This window comes from Propithecus coquereli, unplaced genomic scaffold, assembly GCF_000956105.1.
Source record: "Propithecus coquereli isolate 6110/MARCELLA unplaced genomic scaffold, Pcoq_1.0 Scaffold154, whole genome shotgun sequence".
Lineage (NCBI taxonomy): Eukaryota > Metazoa > Chordata > Mammalia > Primates > Indriidae > Propithecus > Propithecus coquereli.
The window spans coordinates 1,176,141-1,194,651 of NW_012139858.1; the positions used below are offsets into that span (position 1 = coordinate 1,176,141).

At 43.7% G+C, this 18,511-nt stretch overlaps 1 protein-coding gene across 1 annotated transcript in view; it reads left to right on the forward strand.

Annotated features, from left to right (window-relative positions):
- Window positions 1–4,660: 4,660 nt before the first annotated feature.
- Window positions 4,661–18,511, forward strand: part of ADAMTS12 (ADAM metallopeptidase with thrombospondin type 1 motif, 12) — a 319,080-nt gene continuing 305,229 nt past the window's right edge. Inside the window, exons 1-2 of the mRNA XM_012640504.1 lie at window positions 4,661–5,078; window positions 13,881–14,242. Coding sequence (XP_012495958.1) covers window positions 4,952–5,078; window positions 13,881–14,242 — 489 coding nt within the window. The 5' untranslated portion in view covers window positions 4,661–4,951. The remainder of the gene's footprint in view (window positions 5,079–13,880; window positions 14,243–18,511) is intronic.

Below are 18,511 nucleotides of genomic sequence, written 5' to 3' on the forward strand. Positions count from 1 at the left end.
TTTGAGGTTCATCTTCTATTTTCCAAGCCCTAGAATCAGCCATGTCTCTACCCTAGTTTCTTTTAGAGTAGAATGGTATTTGGAATCTAAGATCTGGGTGTCAGGTGTGCTCATTGCTTTTGGGGTGTCATTGCTCCAACATCCTCAAGTGACAGGCCCAGGGAATATATGTATGCACACACACATACACATATTAATTTATGCACATTCATGTCTTTATTTCTACATGCATCTGTATTTACATCAACAATGACATGGGCTCATATTAATGCCTTCAGTACAATCCAATGTTACTGGCACATTCTACTTTTTTAATATTTGTACTTCTCTTCACTGTCAGTGAGAAACTTGACTCCTATTATCCTTACTATGTGTACTTATTTGATCAATCGCCTTGTATGTGACCAATCACCACCATCATTGACATCATCACCCCACCTCTCCTCACCCTGCCAGTATGTCAACATCCTGCACTTGGACATCCCCCCTCAGTTGGATGCTTTCCTCTCTCTGCTCAGGTCTGGTACCATGCACTGTGCCATGATAGCTGCCCTCTGTGCATTGCTGACAGCTTGCAACAAGTTGTTCCTGTTCCCCTCTCACCTCACTTTGGATCCCTCTGGCAGATCTCCTATGTGGATCATCCCTCCACCAACTCTCCCAAGCTCTGTTACATTTCATTTTGATCCAGTTTAAGATTGTCTACAAACTGACGTTGGTCTCAATTAACTGCAGCATTTTGATCCAAATGCTATGCATTCTTTCGGGGGTGTGCTGTTTTCCTTCAGCCAATAGTATATTTCATTAATCAGGGATCCATAGCCTTTTCAGCCCCGGCTTTCAAAAGGGCATTGCCATGACATTGTTTCTTTAAGTAAACTGATTAATTACAGTGTCAGAAGAATGGTCCAATATGGCACCTACTCAAATGCGAAGCCAGATAACTTTACAAAATCTGCAACGAATGGATTCTAGGGTCCTCAAGCTGAGTCAGGAAAGTAAACTTTCTGGGGATTGGGGATGTGCAGAGTGGGTGGTGGTGATTATTGATCCAATTACACATTTAATACCCTTGGATGTAAGAAAAAAAGTGACTTGACACTCTCAAGGGTTAAAAATATCTACCCTCATTTTTTTACAAGAGTTGCAAAAACGTTTGAAAGAAAATAGTACATCTGACAACAATATTTAAATATATGACTTTTGAAGACAATCCTTTTCATCCGCCAAGCTGAGTTAAGATCTAACTAGTCTTGAAAACCTCAGAGGAAGACTTTTCTTCCCTCTCCCCTCTGACCTGGCTTAGGAAAAGCAGCTTACAAACTATAATGTGCGATGCAATGATTTTTGTTATGAGGTGGTGGTTACGGTATTTAGGCAGGATTAACAGACATGAAGTTTCTTCTTGTGGCATATCCATTTGTGATTCTTGGGACCAAGTCAGGTTTTTTTCAGTCCCTGTCAGTTTGTTTTCTCCTTCCAGTGTTAATGACAGCTCTGAAAGATGCATTGAGCTAATTTTCCTTGAACTTCAGCCATCCCTTGTGCTTCTAAGGGTTTATTAGGAAAGTATGAACATTTTTTATGCCTTATTTGCTAATGAAACAGAGGGAGCTCTTTGTGAAGCATCTTAGATCTTTTGTCACAATTTGTATTTTTGCATGGAAAATGCTTAACCATAATGAACTAAACAACTATACAAGGCACTCTGATAATTACTAGGGGCCTTAACTAAGACAGATTTATATTAGAATCTGCTTAGAGGCTTAGTTAAGTCTCTTAACTTCTCTGAACTTTACTACTTCATCCTGATTTTCCATCTCATAGCACTGTAATCCTAGGCAAGTTATTTAACCGTTCACCAACTGCTTCCCCAGCTATAAAATGGGCATACTAATAGTACATACCTAATGAGGTTTTTATGAAGATTAAATAAAGCAATGCTAATGCAGTGGTTATCATAGCACCAAGTATATAGTCAGGGTGCAATAAAAGCTTGCTGTCTTAGCTATCACTTAACTCTGGGATCTTACATGGTTTTGTAGTTGTTCTTCAAGGGAAGCATGTTTGCATAGCTCAGGGACGGTTTGGTGACTCTGCAGTGATTCACAGTTCTGCTGTCTGTAGTGGAGACGAAAGGTAATTGGCCCTTTTCATTGCTATCAACCTCAGTCACCAAGGGAATTTGTTACCTTTTCTCATTGAGTAGACAAAAAGTTAAGGAAGATTTAGTTTTCTCTTTAACCTGTGGAAACTCCAAGCTTTGGATGTATTTTGTAAATTCTGGAAAGAGTAGGATGTATTCTAACACACTCTTGGTGTTAGAATAGCCGCAGAATGTGTATTTGTGCTGAGCCACATTGAGAACTTGCTGAAGTTGGAGACATAAATTGATGGTTGCACCATTAGGTGCAAATATGTTAGTTTCTTCAATAGCACCTGGAAACAAAGAGCAGAGGAAATCAGAAGTTGGTATAAAACAAAGTTAGATTTTGATGAGGAAGAAATGAGGTGTTGAAAGTGGTGGTTTAAGGAGATGAATCATGGCTGGGCAGAAAAGGAGGTAAGGCCAGAGAAATGCTGATAGATTATCATAAAACCAAAGGCAGAGAGAGCAAGGGACCGGAAGTCTTTGCTAGGTTGAAGACCCAAGGTACTGAGTATAAAGGTTTGACAGAGAATATAAAACTTTAGTGGGATTTTATAATTTTAATATTTTGGTCTTGGCTGACTTAAGCATAATAGATATTTTTGGTTATGGTCTTGAGAGTGAGGTGAGGGGGAGAATAAGTGGAATGCCATTAGAGTTGAAGGGATTAAAGTTTGAAGCCAGAATGTTCAATGGATTATCCCTGATCACTGCTAAAGTTGGTGGAACTCGTCAGTACCCCAGGGTTCTTTGGGTTCCTGCCTGAGAGACAAATCTCTTCTCCAGGGAATGGGAGCCAGGAATGATCTCGCCCTTTGAATGAGTTCCTGCTTGCTATTACAAGGAGAAAAGGAAGAAAAAGGAGGAAGAAGAAGAGGAGGAGTAGGAGGAGTATGAGGAGAGGAAAGAGAAGAAGTAGGTGGAGGAGGAGGGAAGCAAAGAAGGGGAAGGAAGGGAAAGAAACAAAGAGTCCTAGGCCAAAGTGGTTTTTCAACGCCCTTGCAAATTTCTGACAGGCCATCATGCCTGTCACGTCTGAATCTCTTTTGACTCCGGTTGTGAGCCTACTGTCCCCCCTGACCCACTTATATGACAGGAAAAGGGGCTGTTACATGGCCAGGGGGCTTTAAGGTTGCAGATGGAGTTAAAATTGCTAATCAGCTGATAAGGAGATTACCCTTGATGATTGGAGCAGGCCCAATGTAATCGCAGGGTCCTTATAAGTGGAAAAGGGAGGAAGAAGAGAGAGTGATGTGACGTGAGAAAGAATCAAGTGGCCATTGCTGGCTTTGAAGATGGGGGAAGAGGGCCATGAGCCAAGGAATTGGGGCAGTCTCTGGAAAAGGCAAGAAAACAGATTCTCCCCTTGGTCTTACAGAAGGGAACACAGCTATGCTAACCCCTTGATTTTAGCCCAGTGAGACCCATTTCAGATATCTGATCTCCAGAACTGGAAGATAATAAATTTGAGTTGTTGTAAGCCACTAAGTGTATGGTAATTTGTAACACCAACAACAGGAAACTAACACATATCCCTTGAAAAGTCTTGGTGTCTATGTATCCTACTTTGAAGTCCTTCAAGCTACTCATCCCAGGCCTGTGAGGACCCCCTTGCATTTGGGCCACTGCAGTTGACTTGGCCGTCCTGTGCCCCCCATGCAAGGTTGGGTGAGCTGGCATCCCAGACCTTTGCTGAACACATATGGTTGGCTGGCAGCCAGGGAAATCTCAGTATCATGGCCAAATTCTTCCTGAAGAAGAAGGAGGCTTGTGAAAAATCTTGGCTGGACTAGCCCGGTGAAATCTCAGGATGCCTGGCAAGCGCCCTGGTGTGTGGCATTCACTCACTGATGTACAAGCTCGGGCCTCTGAATGAGTGGATGCCCCCTCCACGGGCAGCCTGTGCAGGTAAACTGGATAAATACTTAACACCTGCTTGGGCTGACTTTCTTCCTCCACTCTCCTGCTTTCCTTTTGGTGAATGGAAGAGAGCCAGGAAAGATGGGGTTATAAAACTGGGGAAGCCCCACAGAGCACTGCATCTTCAGAGGGGCCCACCAGCATTTGTTCTGGTCATCTCGTTGCACAGATGAAGGGACTTGTCCAGGCTTAAACGAGCAGAATGTCTCAGACCACTTCCCTTTGTGCAACTTGGCATAGAGGAAAACTGCCTGTTCGTTTTTCTAATGGAAGTCTTAGCCTGCCCTGGGAGAGAATCCCACAGCGGTGCTGAGTGGGATTCTCGATTGAGAGAGCAATGTCAGGGAAAGTTCAGGAACTTGGAGGAGGACGGCAGGGAAGGGGGCCCCCCCGCACTGAGCTGGGGAGGCTGGAGGGAGTGGGGTCCCCTCTGCCCCACCGCGGCACTCGCCGTTCAGCGGCTGAGGGGCTGGCGGGGCCTCTGGCTCGCAGCCGCCCCTGGAGCCGGCGGGGAGGCCCGGCCGGGTCGCCCCTATTTGGCCGCTCGGCGGGGCGGGGCGGGGCGGCGCGGGGGCGGGGGCCCGGGGGAAGATGCGGGCGGCGGAGGGGTGGGGACCCGGGTGGGCTGCGCCCTCGCCCTCACCCATTCCCACCCGCCGAAAGCAGACGCTGTCAGCCGAATCGCTCCCCTCTCAGGAGGAGGGAGGGGAGAAAGGTGTCTAGCCCCCTTCGGCTTAAAAACGCTGAGGGGACTCGCGGCCGCTCCTTCCCGCGCCCGACCATGCCCCCCCGCACCTCCCTGCTCGGCCGCGGGCGAGGACTTGACTTCTGGAGCTGAGGGCTAGAACTTTTTTGACTTTTCTTCTCCTCAACAACCGAATCATGCCATGTGCCCAGAGGAGCTGGCTTGCAAGCCTTTCTGTGGTGGCTCAGCTCCTTAACTTTGGGGCGCTTGGCCATGGGGGGCCGCCTCAGCCAGGCCCGCTTCGCTTCCCGGACAGGAGGCAAGGTTAGTGGCTTTTCTTTATCTGCTTTTGAAACCGCGGCAGTAAGACATGTGGAAATTTGCTCCCCTTTCCCATCCCCCGCCGGCACAGCTGGGCTCTGCAAAGCTCGGTGGCGGAGGCTTTCTCAGACTTCAGTGGTTAAGACGGCGATTCCTTCATTCTCAGCGAAAGGTGGGCACCTCGCGCTCCCTTTCTTCTACGGGGATGACACTGCAGTCTTTGAAAGCCCCAAGAGGCAGCCGGTAACCTTCTCCCTCTCTCTTTTGTCTCCTGTTTGAATGGTGCACTGCTTGAACCTTCTATTTTTCAGACCCTGATCACGGAAAATGATTTTTTTAAAAAGTCCCAACTGGCCACTGGCAGTCATTGCAGTGTTTCTAGTTTTAAACTTTTAGTCAGGAAAGGGGAAATGTGATTCCGCCCCCCTGCTGAGCCGGCTTGGCTGTGTTTGGGTTTCCTGGAAAGATTTAGGGTTGTGTTTTTAAAATAACAGTCCTTGGTGGGGGGGTGGAATTTACCTCCACAGGGGCCCACTTTTCTCTGTCCTGCATCGGCGATCGCAGCTGGCTGCTCCTCTTTCCGAATTGCATGAAACCCATCATGTTACAGAAAGCATCGGAGGGCTTGTGGTGGACAATTTGTTATTATGATGATGATGATTTTTCTTTTAAGCCCAGCACTCTGAGCAGAGAGATACATTTGTCTCTGCTTTTTATTGGACGTGAGTCAGAGACACTTTCCTGTTTGGTGGGAGTTCGTCGTGCCTCTGGGGGAAAACAGGCATGGCAGCAGTAATGGCCATGTGGCACTCTGTGTGTCAGCCCGTCTGACCACTGACAATAGCCTTATGGGGTGCAGGTACAGTCCCTGCTGTACAGATGAGGAAGCTGATGCCTGGGAGAGTTTGTGAGCTTAGCTAAGAGTGGAGCAAGGTTTTGAGCCCAGGTAGCCTGACTCTTACAGTCACCCAGCACTGTCCCATTGCAGTAATAGTGATTACACACACACACACACACACACACACACACACACACACACACACACTCACTCACACACACTCGCAGAGCACTGGGTTTGCATCCGTTAAGTCCTGTATTTGCTGACTGTGCTCAAGTCTTGGGAAGTGTCCCCCCATAGCTTTCTGATATCCCTTTAATTCCCAAGGCCATTTGGGTGACAAACATCAACAGCCTGTCCTTGTTTAAGATTTCTAGGCAGCGTCTTCTGCCCTGGTCGCAAAGTTCAGATAGTGCTGGAGAACTCCTCTGCTGCGGCTTCAAGAGCTATCAGAAGCAAGTCCCTCCCTTTGCTTTACTTGGAAGCCAGAGCAGGCAAACACTGGGGTTAGATGTCAATCAGCACTCGCTTGTGTAAACGTTCCAGATACAATCTCCCACCCCCAAGTTTAAAATAGCAGCGCTGGTTGTTCTTTGAAAAACAGTCCCTTTGTGAAAAGTCTCTCTTCTGGGGCAGCACAAACAAAGCCTCCAAGCACTTCCCAGGGCATTTGGAGATGATTTGGTTCAAAGACACACATTATCCTGAGTTGGTTTTCAGCTCTGCTTGCTCTACATCATTTTTGTAAGGAAATTCAGCTTGGCGTGGAGCAGACACCACTGGGCTTTGCTTTTTCCTTTCTGGAAAATGAGATATGGTTATTTTCCCTAGGCACCTTTAGGGCCATGTGCTGGGAGTGTTCAATATTTTAAAAGAGTTGTAAAGTGCTCCAAACTTATTAGCAACACATTTTTATTTAGGTTTAAAAATAATTTCAGTTTTTAAAAGCGTTTTTACTAATCTTAGTCAATTCACTAGTGAATTTACAAGTAATCCACATTTGGTGCAAAGAAGAAGTTTCTAAGCAGACTTCCATTTAGAACCAAAGGTGGGGGGGTTTGGGGGAGGTGGGGGAGAGAAGGAGGGATGGATGAGGGTAAAGTAGTAGAGAATGACATTCTAAGGCTATCTGGGAATAGGATGGCCTGGGTTTTCCCTCCAAATGACTGTCTACAGCTTCACAATTAGCCAATCTCCTTAGACTTTCATTTCCTTTCTGACAATATTTTTGAATTGCACCCAAATTCTGTGCATTTAAACTTGCAAATTACTTAAGATATCATCTCACCATCCTTCTTAGTTTTACACATGAGGAATAGGAGGTCTGGGAGTCAGTTTGTTAGTCAACATATACTTATTGAGCACCTACTAAAGGCCACTTCACTAGTGGGGTGAAGGGAATTGCACAGGGTCCTACAGTTGGAGACAGATTTAGATACTAAATAACCTTCTAGTTCTAAGGGTTGGGCTCCATCAGTCAGGTTTTAGTCCTCAGGAGGATATGGAGATAAATCCAATTGTTTTCTGGGCCTAGCAACAGGCAGATTTGACTAATTCTGCCCAGTATTCTTTCCACATTGCTCAGTCGTGATGTAAGAATGTGCTGTGACTTCCACAAGATTTCTTGGTTCACAACCAAGTATCAGAACATTTAATGGGAAATACTACTCTTGCACAAACACACTGCCTCTCTTCTACAGCCAGTAATATCCCTTTGGGTTTGTTACCTCTGTACTGTTTACAAGGCACTGGTCATTGCCATGATCTCTTTTGCTCCTGACAACTCTGTGAAATCAATAGGGTAGGCACTTTATCCTATGTTGCAGATTAGTTATCGCAGGGTTGGTGAGCAAATCCAACTTTCTGTGGCATATTTTACGACTTCGAGGGGCCCAACACAATTCTTCACAACATTTCAACATGTGTAAATTCTATAATAAAAATACAGTTGTAGGTTACAATGATCTCACATGGAAGATAATTATGAAAAAACCCTCCATTATAGGAATTTCATTACTTTTTTAGTAAGAAGTCTTAGAAATCCAATTGTTCTCTAAGACAGAAATAAATATAAAGAATAAGTATAGGTTGTGCTCGCTTTGGCAGCATATACACTGGAACGATGCGGAGAAGACTAGCATGGCCCCTGCTCAAGGATGACGTGTAAATTTATGAAGTGTTCCATAAAAAAATACCTAGAGGTTTAACCTAAACTTTATAAAAATTGATAGGTAAACATTCTCTTACCTCTTTCTTTCTAAGCTGAGGGTAAAAGATCCCTTGGTGTTTTGTATTTTCAAAAGCACTTGTGCCAACAGGCCTCCCTCAAAGTTTCTTATGAAGTACCGTGGAAATTTGTGGCCCAGGGTTTCAAATCCAATTTTAAACAAGGCAAATCAAAGTATTTGGGGCTGTTAATTTATTTCTACAAACCCGCGTGCAGGTTGTGATGTAATTTCAATGTGTCTCAGCCACTCCCCCAGCCATATTGACAAGGCACCTTGACATCTGGCGCTCAGTGGTAGACCCTTGAGAAGCAGTGAGGGCAGAGCTTGGGAGTGTGGGCTCTGGGGTTAGATTGCCACAGATCCTCACCATTAATTATTGTCACTTTACGGAGATGGGAGTGGAGGCTCAGCTAAAGGACATGATTAATAATACCTCACCAGAGAAATGTGGGGATTGGACAAGACCAAGCTGGTATACTCTTAATGTGGTACTTGACCATAGAAATGGTGAAAGTTATGAGCTGTTGCTATTTCCTAACACCCATTTCTCCATCCCTGTCATATCCCCTTTGAGTTGTGCTTTCTGTTAGCCAGGATTATAGCTAACTAATCTGCCAAATTCAATACCTACTGAGAGGAAGCCAAGGTGAGCGTGGGCTTCTTCTGACTCTCTGCTCTTGGGAGTTACACATGTTTATGTCCACAGTGATGCCTGGTAGCCAAATTTCTCCCTTTAATACCAACAATACTAGTGTTTAGCTAATGAATGTTATTCGTGAAGCAGTATTTGAAATAGATTACATATATTAATACATTGGAGCCTCACAACCAGCCTAGGAGGTCGATACTATTATTATTATGCCCACTGTCTAGATGAGGTGGCTGCGGTTGAGCCGCCCACATAAACCACACTCTGTAAGTGACCTCCTGTTTCCAACCACACCTGAGGTCTGCCTTGGCTTAGCTGCCTCCTTTGCAATCAAATCAGGAGGAAAAACGGATACTGTCCCCTTTACTCTGACTGATAAAGAGACAATTATTATCTCCATTTATTGCTGAGCAAACTGAGGCATAAAGAAGTCAAGCAGTTCTTTTCTGGTCAGATCATCATCCCTAGGGACAATGTTATAACCTATAACTCTTTTCCAAGGGCAATTGCTCTTTCTTATGGACATGAAGTGCAGTGGCTAAGAACATGATATTGAAAGAGGAAGCCAAGGGTTTCAATCCAAGTAACGTTGTATAATGTTGCATAGTGACTTCTTAGACTCCGTTTCCTTATCTATGGAATGGCGCCAACAACTGGTCTCTATTACAGGGTTGTTGTGAGTATTGAATGAGGAGAGACTTGTGGTACCTGGCTCATAGCAAGAGCTTATTAAATGGTTACTGTAATTATTATCATTATGTTATTACACAGCCAACTTAGTTTGGCTTTCTTAAAAATCCATTAGATCAAAAGGCAACTGGGTCAGACTCTGTTGATTTTCTTTGTTCTTTTATTCTTTTGCCAATAGGTGCTGGGGCTTAAGCAAGGTTTAGTCTTTCATTTTATGCATTCAAAAATCATGTTTAAATCTTTGAGATGTATCTTCAGAGGCAGTCCTTATACAGGATAGTTTAAGTCAGTACATTTATGGAAAAAGATGTATTGTTCTCTGAATAACTTGAAATAAATCCTCCACCAAGTCCACTTCCTCTGCACTCTTCCCATTGCAGTTCTTCTAACTTAGATCTGGGGTTATCGCTCCTCTTCGCTGGACAGCTCAGGGAGCTGCATCCTGCAGAAGGAGTACCTAGCTTGACATTTAGGGCTGCCTCTACCCTCTGGCCTGCTTTTTCTCCAGCCTTAACTCCTGTAATGCTCCGATTGATCTGTTACTCCAAACTCATTTTGCCTTCCTATTGCCTGAGAGGACCCAGGCTTCACTGAGGCTGTCCCGCCCTTCTCCAGTGACTGTCCTCTTGGGTCGGTCATGGGGTGCCTCCTCTAAGGTTAATTCTTCCCCTGGGATGCAGCCAGCTGTGATGGGCACGGTCAGCAGGGCACTGGGCATTGGGAGCCCCTGCCGTAATATGGCACCACCTTATGTTGTGGAGCATCGACATCCCTTGCTATCTCCCCTACCGGGTATTCTTTACAGACCTCTCAGAAGCCAGCACAAACCCTCTTGCAGCCAGTCATTTTTCCCTATTTATCTTTTTTTAAAATAATTTTTAATTCTGTTTTTGGAATTCACACGTAATAATTGTACGTATTTATGGGGTTCATAGTGATGTGTCCATACATATAATGTATAATGATCAGATCAGGGTAATTAGCATATCATCATCTCAAACATTTATCATTTCTTTGTGTTGGGAACATTCAATACCTACTTATCTTTAACTGGGAAAAACAGCATAGGAAATACAAATTTCAAAAGGAAAAATCATATCTCACCGCTGTGACAATTTTCTCTTTTACACAGTATCTCAAAGGCTTTGTTCATATGTATATATACATATATCTCACAGTTTCAATGATAGTGGAGACACTATTATACATTTATTACCCCTTTATTATTAGATCCTAGTTTTCCACATTTCTGCATGATGGCTAAAATTATTAAGTATACTAATACATCATGTTGATATATCACTTTACATAAATTATTTAGAGAAATTTTTTTAAATGTAAGATTGATTTAAAACTGCACTTGTTGGTCTCCATTTCACAATAACCTGAATTTATTGTGGTTGTATTGTGGATATAATAAACAAGACATTTTCAACTCTTTTCAATCTTGTTTAATAGGTTGTAGATCATTTAACTTGGAGGAGTATATTTAGAGTATATTTATTTAGAATTCAGTGTTTAAAAACATATTATCTGCTTTTAGTTTGTGTTCCTTTTAAATCGGTCAGTATGACTTACTGGAAAAATAGTATGTTAGAAAACATGCTTTTTTTCCTGTTTTGATGGAGACAAAGAGACTTGCTTATGTCACGGAGTATTAAAATGGGACTTCTCCGTAAGTCTGAGGGGGAAAAAAGGAGTTAATTTCCCACTCTTATTTAAAGAGAAATTTCAGACCATGCATGTGGAACTTGCAGGGTGATGGTGTGATTCTAATCCCTTCACCCTCTTGGTTTGTACATGAGGAGAGGCTTAAAGGTCAATGGAAAGATACAGAAGAGAGATTTCTTCAGCAAACGCTAAGGTGCTGGGGCATTTCCCCGATTGTCTCCCCGCAACTCGAGGCAAGTGAAGGGCCTTTAGAGATTTCAGAGAGTTTGGTGTGGGTTGGGGAGTATCAACTAGCATTTCAGCCTTAAAATACTGACAGGCAAAAGATTGGCTAGAATGGCATTTGGTGATAGAGCCAACCAACAGCATTATGCTGCCAGGAGTAGCCTGATTTCCTTGACATTGGGGAACAGGACGGGGCTCATGGTTGTTTCCTGTGAGCCAGATTTGGACCCCATGGAAAGGAACCAGATGTGGATCATCTTGAAGGGATGCTAAAGAGGATGCCCTGCAGGGTGAGGTGGCCTCAATAAGGGGGTAAAGGGAAGAAAGGCTGAGGGTGGCTATTGGGGGAGGAATTGCCCACATTGAGGGACCTGGAGGGGGACAATCCCAAGGGACAGACGTCTCCCAAAGCCCAAAGAGCTTCCCTTGAGAAAAGGGCTCAGCATCTGGATGTTGACCTCACACAGGGCACCGTTTACAGATGACAGCTATGCCCAGTTGAATAAAAGTTTTTGCCCCTAACTCCCTTCCTTGCTCCAACCTTGGAGGAGCCAGAGGCATCGATGTGAGTAGCAGAGAAGAGCAGCAAGAGGGAAGTACTACAAGAGCTGACTATGTCCACCTCACACGCCTGCCATTTCTCTCTGCAGTTAGGCCCGTACTTGGAAGATACCGATGCTAGATCGGCCCAGACATTTCTTGGAGAGTGAGTGGGTGGTAGAGAGGACTGAGTCAATTATACGCCTCAGTTCATGGCACACTAGCATCAATAATTTGTGCAAAAACTCTTTTTTTGTTTTGTATATTTATGCCTTTTGGTTCCCACTCCCTACTCTTCTTCCTCCCAGTGGAAAACCATTTTAATGTGTTCCATATGTGTTTCTTAGTTGCGTGTGTTCTGGCAAACTTTGTATTATTGTTTTTGAGTATGTGTATTTTCCGTTAATGTAAATAGCTCTGTATTAACTTGCTTTGTTTCTTATTTTTCATTGAGCATTATTTTTAAGATGTGTCCGTGTTGCTGTGTGGTCTGTTGTGCCTAACTGCTGCAGTTGGAAGTGATGGGTCTGGGCTTTTTATGCCTAAACATTAAAACTGTTTATTATTAATTATTATTATTAATAGTACCGGAGAGTGAAAACTCTGTGCTCTGCCCCATATTTCATCCAAGGCAGAGAAGAATGATTCCACAAAGTATGTTTGGAAACAGTTGTCTGGAAAAAAACTTTTTTGTAATGGTACCCCATGGAGTCCCGTTCTTTTAATTAACCAGCTATAAATGTGTTCATTGATACATCAACACATATGAACTGACCACCTGCGATGTGCAAGATTCTGGCCTCCAAAGGATTTGAAGATAAATAGTATATATAATAAATAAAGGCAATGTAAAATAAAGCCATTCTAGGGGGTACAGGAAGTAAGGGCAAGAGGGCTCAGGGGAAGGAGAGAGAACTTTAACCAGGGACATTAGGAGAATGAAGGGAAGGATTTGAGTTGGGACTTTAAGGATTTTGATAGAATGCAAAAGACATTCTAGTTGGAGAAGTAACGTGAGCAAAGTAAAGTAAGGGAGAGAGTGCAAGGGGTACAGGTGGGAGACGGCAAGTAGAATGTTTTCTTTTTTTCCTTTCTTTTTTTTTGTCTCAAGCAAAAGATTAGTTTATCTTACCAAGTAGTTAATGGTCTTCTTTAAGCAGTCTGTAATCCAGAGTGATGACTAATTCCCTGCTAGATGGGTCCTTCGTTATTCTCACACATCAAAATAAGGAGGTAGTCCCTGGGGATTGAAATTTGGGTGAGTCAAAAGGCGTTTGTGCTCTTGAGTGTGGAAGGAACAAGTGTTCCCGTGTTGCATTTTTAAAGTGGCAGTTTTCACATTTTGAGCCAATGCCTCAGATGCTTATATGTTCCCTTATCATTTTATTTTGTGTGTTTTGTAAACATTAAAAAAACCCAAGTGCCTTTAAACACTCTTTGCTACAGTATAGAACATTCTTATGCTGTAGTTGGTATGAGGTTTGTCAGTGCGTAGACGATGGGTTTGCTGTGTTTTCTTTTTTTCCCTTTAATCTGATTTAACTGAAAGTTCCTGAGGCATTTAAGTGCCTAATAATCAACAGTGGAGCTCTGTGACTTGTATTAATAAACTCTAGACTTGAAAGGTTCCTGTTCGTCATGTGGATCTTGCCACTTTCCATGCAGTATTTGTCATGAATTAATTCTCATCTAAATTTGCCTCTGATACAACATCTGCTCTCCAGAGCTTTACCTTAGTGTCAGCTCAGACTGCTACATGTCACCAAGAAGGGAGCAAGTGTAAATTCGAGTTGTTCCGAGAATTTAATGTGGACAGTATTTGTATGGTGGAAAGGATCTCTAAACTTCAAGTTAATAGGATTTTGCAGTCAAAAAAGCTAGAATATGAATTCGAAAGGAGAGCGGTTTTCCTTGCTATAGACTCAGCTTGGAGCTCAGTTTTCTTCTGTCTCCTTTTCTTTCAGAGCATTTTATCAAGGCCCTGCCCGAATACCACGTGGTGGCTCCTGTCCAGGTAGATGCCAGTGGGCATTTCCTGTCGTATGGCTTGCACCTTCCCGTCAAGAGCAGCAGGAAGAAGAGAGATGTGGATGGCTCAGAGGATCGGGTGTACTACAGAATTTCTCATGAGGAGAAGGACCTGTTTTTTAATTTGACGGTCAATCAGGGATTTCTTTCCAATAGCTACATCGTGGAGAAGAGGTATGGGAACCTCTCCCATGTGAAGATGATGGCTTCCTCCGCCCCCCGCTGCCATCTCCGGGGCACGGTCCTGCAGCAGGGCACCAGAGTCGGGACGGCAGCCCTCAGTGCCTGCCATGGACTGGTGAGTGCTGGCTCTGCCGTCTCCCTGCCTCCGCTCCACAGGCCCCTAGAGTCTCAGCCTGTGGACACTAGTGAGAACCAACAGGTTCACAGACGCATTGACGTGTGCGAACTGAGCCCTGTGACGTGATGATGCTGGTCTCCAAAGGAGTTGGGGAGAAAATGTACAGTAAATAGAAGGGATCAGTTTGGGAGGAACAGAGAGTGAGGACATGGAGGGTTTAGAAGAGGCAGGGAGAACTCCGGCCAGGGACATCAGGGTGGGAGGGGGAAGAAGAGGACGGGTTTGAGTTTGGTCTTCAACCTCTGGGGCAGCTCTGAGGGTACTGTTGGCCGACTGTCTGGCCAGTGTATTTCGATTTAGCAAAACCTGCATTTGGAGTGAGTGATAGCTGTAGCTGCTTTGATGGAATAGTGGCGTATGTGTACTTCATAATCAGACTTCATGTGGGATCTTGGGCTTCAGTTGATCCCTGTGTGCTTCTGTTTTCTCATCTGTAAAATGGAGATAACAATAATACCTGTCTCATAGAGCCAGGTTTAGCAAACTATGGCCCACAGGCAATTCTGGCCTGCCTCTTGTTTTTTATAAATACAATTTTATTGAAAGACAGATATGCCCATGTGTTTACATATTGCCTATGGCTGCTTTCGAACTACAGGAGTAGTTGGAATTGGGACTGTATGGCCTGTGCACCCAGCAGTATTTGCTATCTGGCTTTTACAGAAAAGTTTGCTGACCCACGTAATAGAGTATTATGGGGATTAAATGAATTAATGTACAAAATAAATAATAAACACTGAATGTAGGCTGCTATTATTATTTTTATTATTCTAATATGCCAGGCACTGAATTGTGTGGTTTATGATGTAGTTTATGTACATTGTCTCTCCCTTTTTGAGCAGATGACAAAGCTTGGAATTGAATAACTTCATTGTGCAAATTAATTTAGGTCTGAGTCTTTTTACTATTGTATGCTACATCTTAAGCCTGTGACCCAAGCTTATTTTTCAGAATTTCAACTTGTATTTAAAAAAAAATTTGGTCCCTTTGTTCTCTCTTATTTCTAGCAACAGCAATAGTGACAGCCACACTAGCAACTGCATGGCAAGCAATGCTTAGGAATTTTGTTGAGATTTTTTTGAGGTTTTTGTCATGCGTGAGTAGGAAGTAGGCACCAACACTGATGGGTGTGCTTAGGAGTGTGCATGGGGAGAGATCCTGAGTCCCTGTGGTGGTTATGCGGGAGTCCAGGGTATCGGCATTGGCACTTGTTCCAAGACTGGTTTGCTGAGCAAAACGGCTAGTGGCATTGGCATTCCCATAGAAGGCACTTGTCCCAAACTCTCCCATCATTACTGCCGTTATGCTAAAAATTTCTGTTATTTGTAATTTGGCACTCTGTTTATTTTGCATCTGTACAGTTTGGCTTTGCTGCAATACTGTGGAAAACATTCATGTAAAACATCATACAGCAGTTTAAACTTTCTGAAGGACCTTTGGGGATGAGTCGCTTTGTACAACAAATGGAAAGTCTTGCTTTGCCTTTTTCTGTAAATCTGGATTTTCATATGTAGGTATTTATCATTTCCTCCTCATTAGATCATAACACAAAATCAAGAATGGTGTCCTATTCTTCTCTTCTCTCTGGGCCTCATATAGTGCTCATTTGAACTGGGGGACATTTCCTGGCTTCATGGAACTTATCTGCTAGGCTTGATCTGGCTTCACATCACGTCTTCCCTTTGCAATCCCAGCTCTCATTTCTAGGAGACAGCCCTGGAAACATCAGTGGCATCTGATCCTCTGTGGCCAGAAGAACAGAAGAAAGAACTCCTGACATTAAAAGAGCTCCCAACAATGAAACATTATTATGCTCATAAAACCCTAGAAAGTTTAAACACAGGTGCCTTTCTGTGGGTTGGAGTAGTGCGGTCTGTGGACCTGTAGAATTAACCTGAAGAATCACCTGGGAGCTCATTAAAGAGACAAATTCATGGGCTTCACTCCAGACCTGGTGTGTCAGAATCTCTGGGGCGTGGGGTGGGCAGAAATGCGTGTGTGTGTTTTAGCAGCTTTGTTGAGATATAATTCACATACGTACAATCCACCTACTTAGAATTCAATGGCTTTAATTATATTCAATGGCTTTACATATATTCACAGAGTTGTGCAACCATCACAATAAATTTTGGAACATTCTCATTATCCCAGAAAGAAACCCGTACCCCTTAGCAGTCACCTCCATTTCTCCAGACTTTCAGTATCTATAGATTTGCCTATTTGAAACCTTTGTTTTAATAAGCCCTCCAGGAAATTCCCATGCCCACTGAAGTTTGAGAAACACTGGACTAGAGCAGTTGTTCTTAACTCTGGTTCAACATTATGATCACCTGGGGAGCTTTAAAATATACCCATGCTCCAACCCCATACTCCAGATGTTCTTGATTTAATTGGTCTGAAAGTAGAGCCCAAACATCAGCATTTTTTAAAGCTCCCCAGGAGATTCTAAAGTGCAATAGCTGTTGCCAACCACCAATTAGTGAGAGTGGCTGTTACTTGGCGGTATTGGCCAATATTACTCTAATGCAGCAGTTCTCCTCAGGTGATTCTAACCAGCAGCCAGGGGTGCAACCACTGCTCTAAATTGCTTTCTAATTTCATCTTGTGCTTTTTAAGGGGAATTGCATACCGTTTAGCATTATTCCAGGCTCAGCAATAGAATACTGGGGCCTTTTCCATTTCAAATGTCCCCAAGGAGCAGTGAGTACCACCCTGTGGGCATTTTTGGATTCAGATTTCAGATTCATAGAAAGTACAGGAGCACAAAGTGGTAGTTAAGGTGATGGAAAATTTTTACATCCAAATTATGGAATGATTTTGCCAGAAGAAACATTCCATTGGGATTATTTGGGAGTCTTTCACACATAATTGGACAGTTAATGGATGGTTATAAAATAGGGCACCAAAAGCCAAATGAGTTTCTTTCCTTTCTGTGAGCACACCACGTGGCTGGCTTCAAGTTTATTTGCTCATGTGTCAAAATTTGGCAGTGTCCACCTAGAGTGCTCCTAGTCAAAAGGGTAGTGGTTGGACTCATGTCTGACTTACGATCACATGTCTGGGGTCTGACCTCTGGTATAGTTGCTCACCCAGGGATGACCCCCACAGTCAAATTCACAAGATGGCAGGCCTAGGATGTGCTGGCTCTAAGCTCTGTCACCACTTCCAGGGGCAGAGGTAGCATTTGGGAAGGCTTTCTTAGGAAGGAGACATTTTCATGTGGACCAGGACATCTGCCCCTCATCTGGGGATGCAGGTCTGGCATATTCTTTGGTTCAGACATGGTCATCTGAATGAGACGTTGAAGCTGTGTTCTCTTGGCGTTGTCTATGATTTGAGGCTCATTTAGTCTCCCCTGGCTCAGACCCAGATGGTTTCAAACTGAAGACCCCAGAAAAGTGACCGATGGGAAGCTGGGGGACAACCTCCTTCCTCCACCTAATGTCCTCTCACATGGCTCTGGTCCCCATCCTCTTGGAGGCTGCCTCCAGCCTCCAAGTCAGCTCATGTCCCCAGCTCAGCAGCTGTCATCTGTCATCTGCACTATTTTCACTACCCTTCCCCCTCAACATTTTCATAACTTCAAAATCATGGAATTTGTTTATTTTGAACAGTTTAGTTGATTTGTCCCATTCTCAATTCTTTGAAAGTGTGTTCCTTAATCAGTTAGATGCTGAATTCATCCTTAGCAGGAATGAGAATCCCAGTAGGGGTGGTTTTGGGTTTGCTACTGCCAGGGGTGCTACAGCACTGCTTCCAGGTGAGTTTGTTATTTGTAGTTCAGTTCAGATTTCTACGCTGGGAGGATGGTGCACAATGTTAGACCGCACATTGTGCACAATACACAATTGGAGTTCTTATTTTTCTTGGGGCACTCTACTTCTACCAAGGGTCTGCTCTAAGCACTTGCCTTCTGGACTGTGTACCTGGGTCAGTGAACAGTTTTCACTCCTGTTCACAGGCATTATTTAATTCTTGTTCACAGCATTTCTTAGCTTAGGTTTTATTAAAGTTCTTGGCTCTATCATAAACCCTAGTCTCAATTCCAGCCCCTGAAGGGAAATTAAATTCTAATTCTTAATCTGAACAGCTGGTCATGGATCTCTCCAGGGCCTTCCAGCTTCAACTCCCACTCAATTTTCTGGCCTTAAGTTTGTCTTTCTCTTTTGGCTCATTGAGGTTTCCTTTCTTGTTTTGAACTCAAAT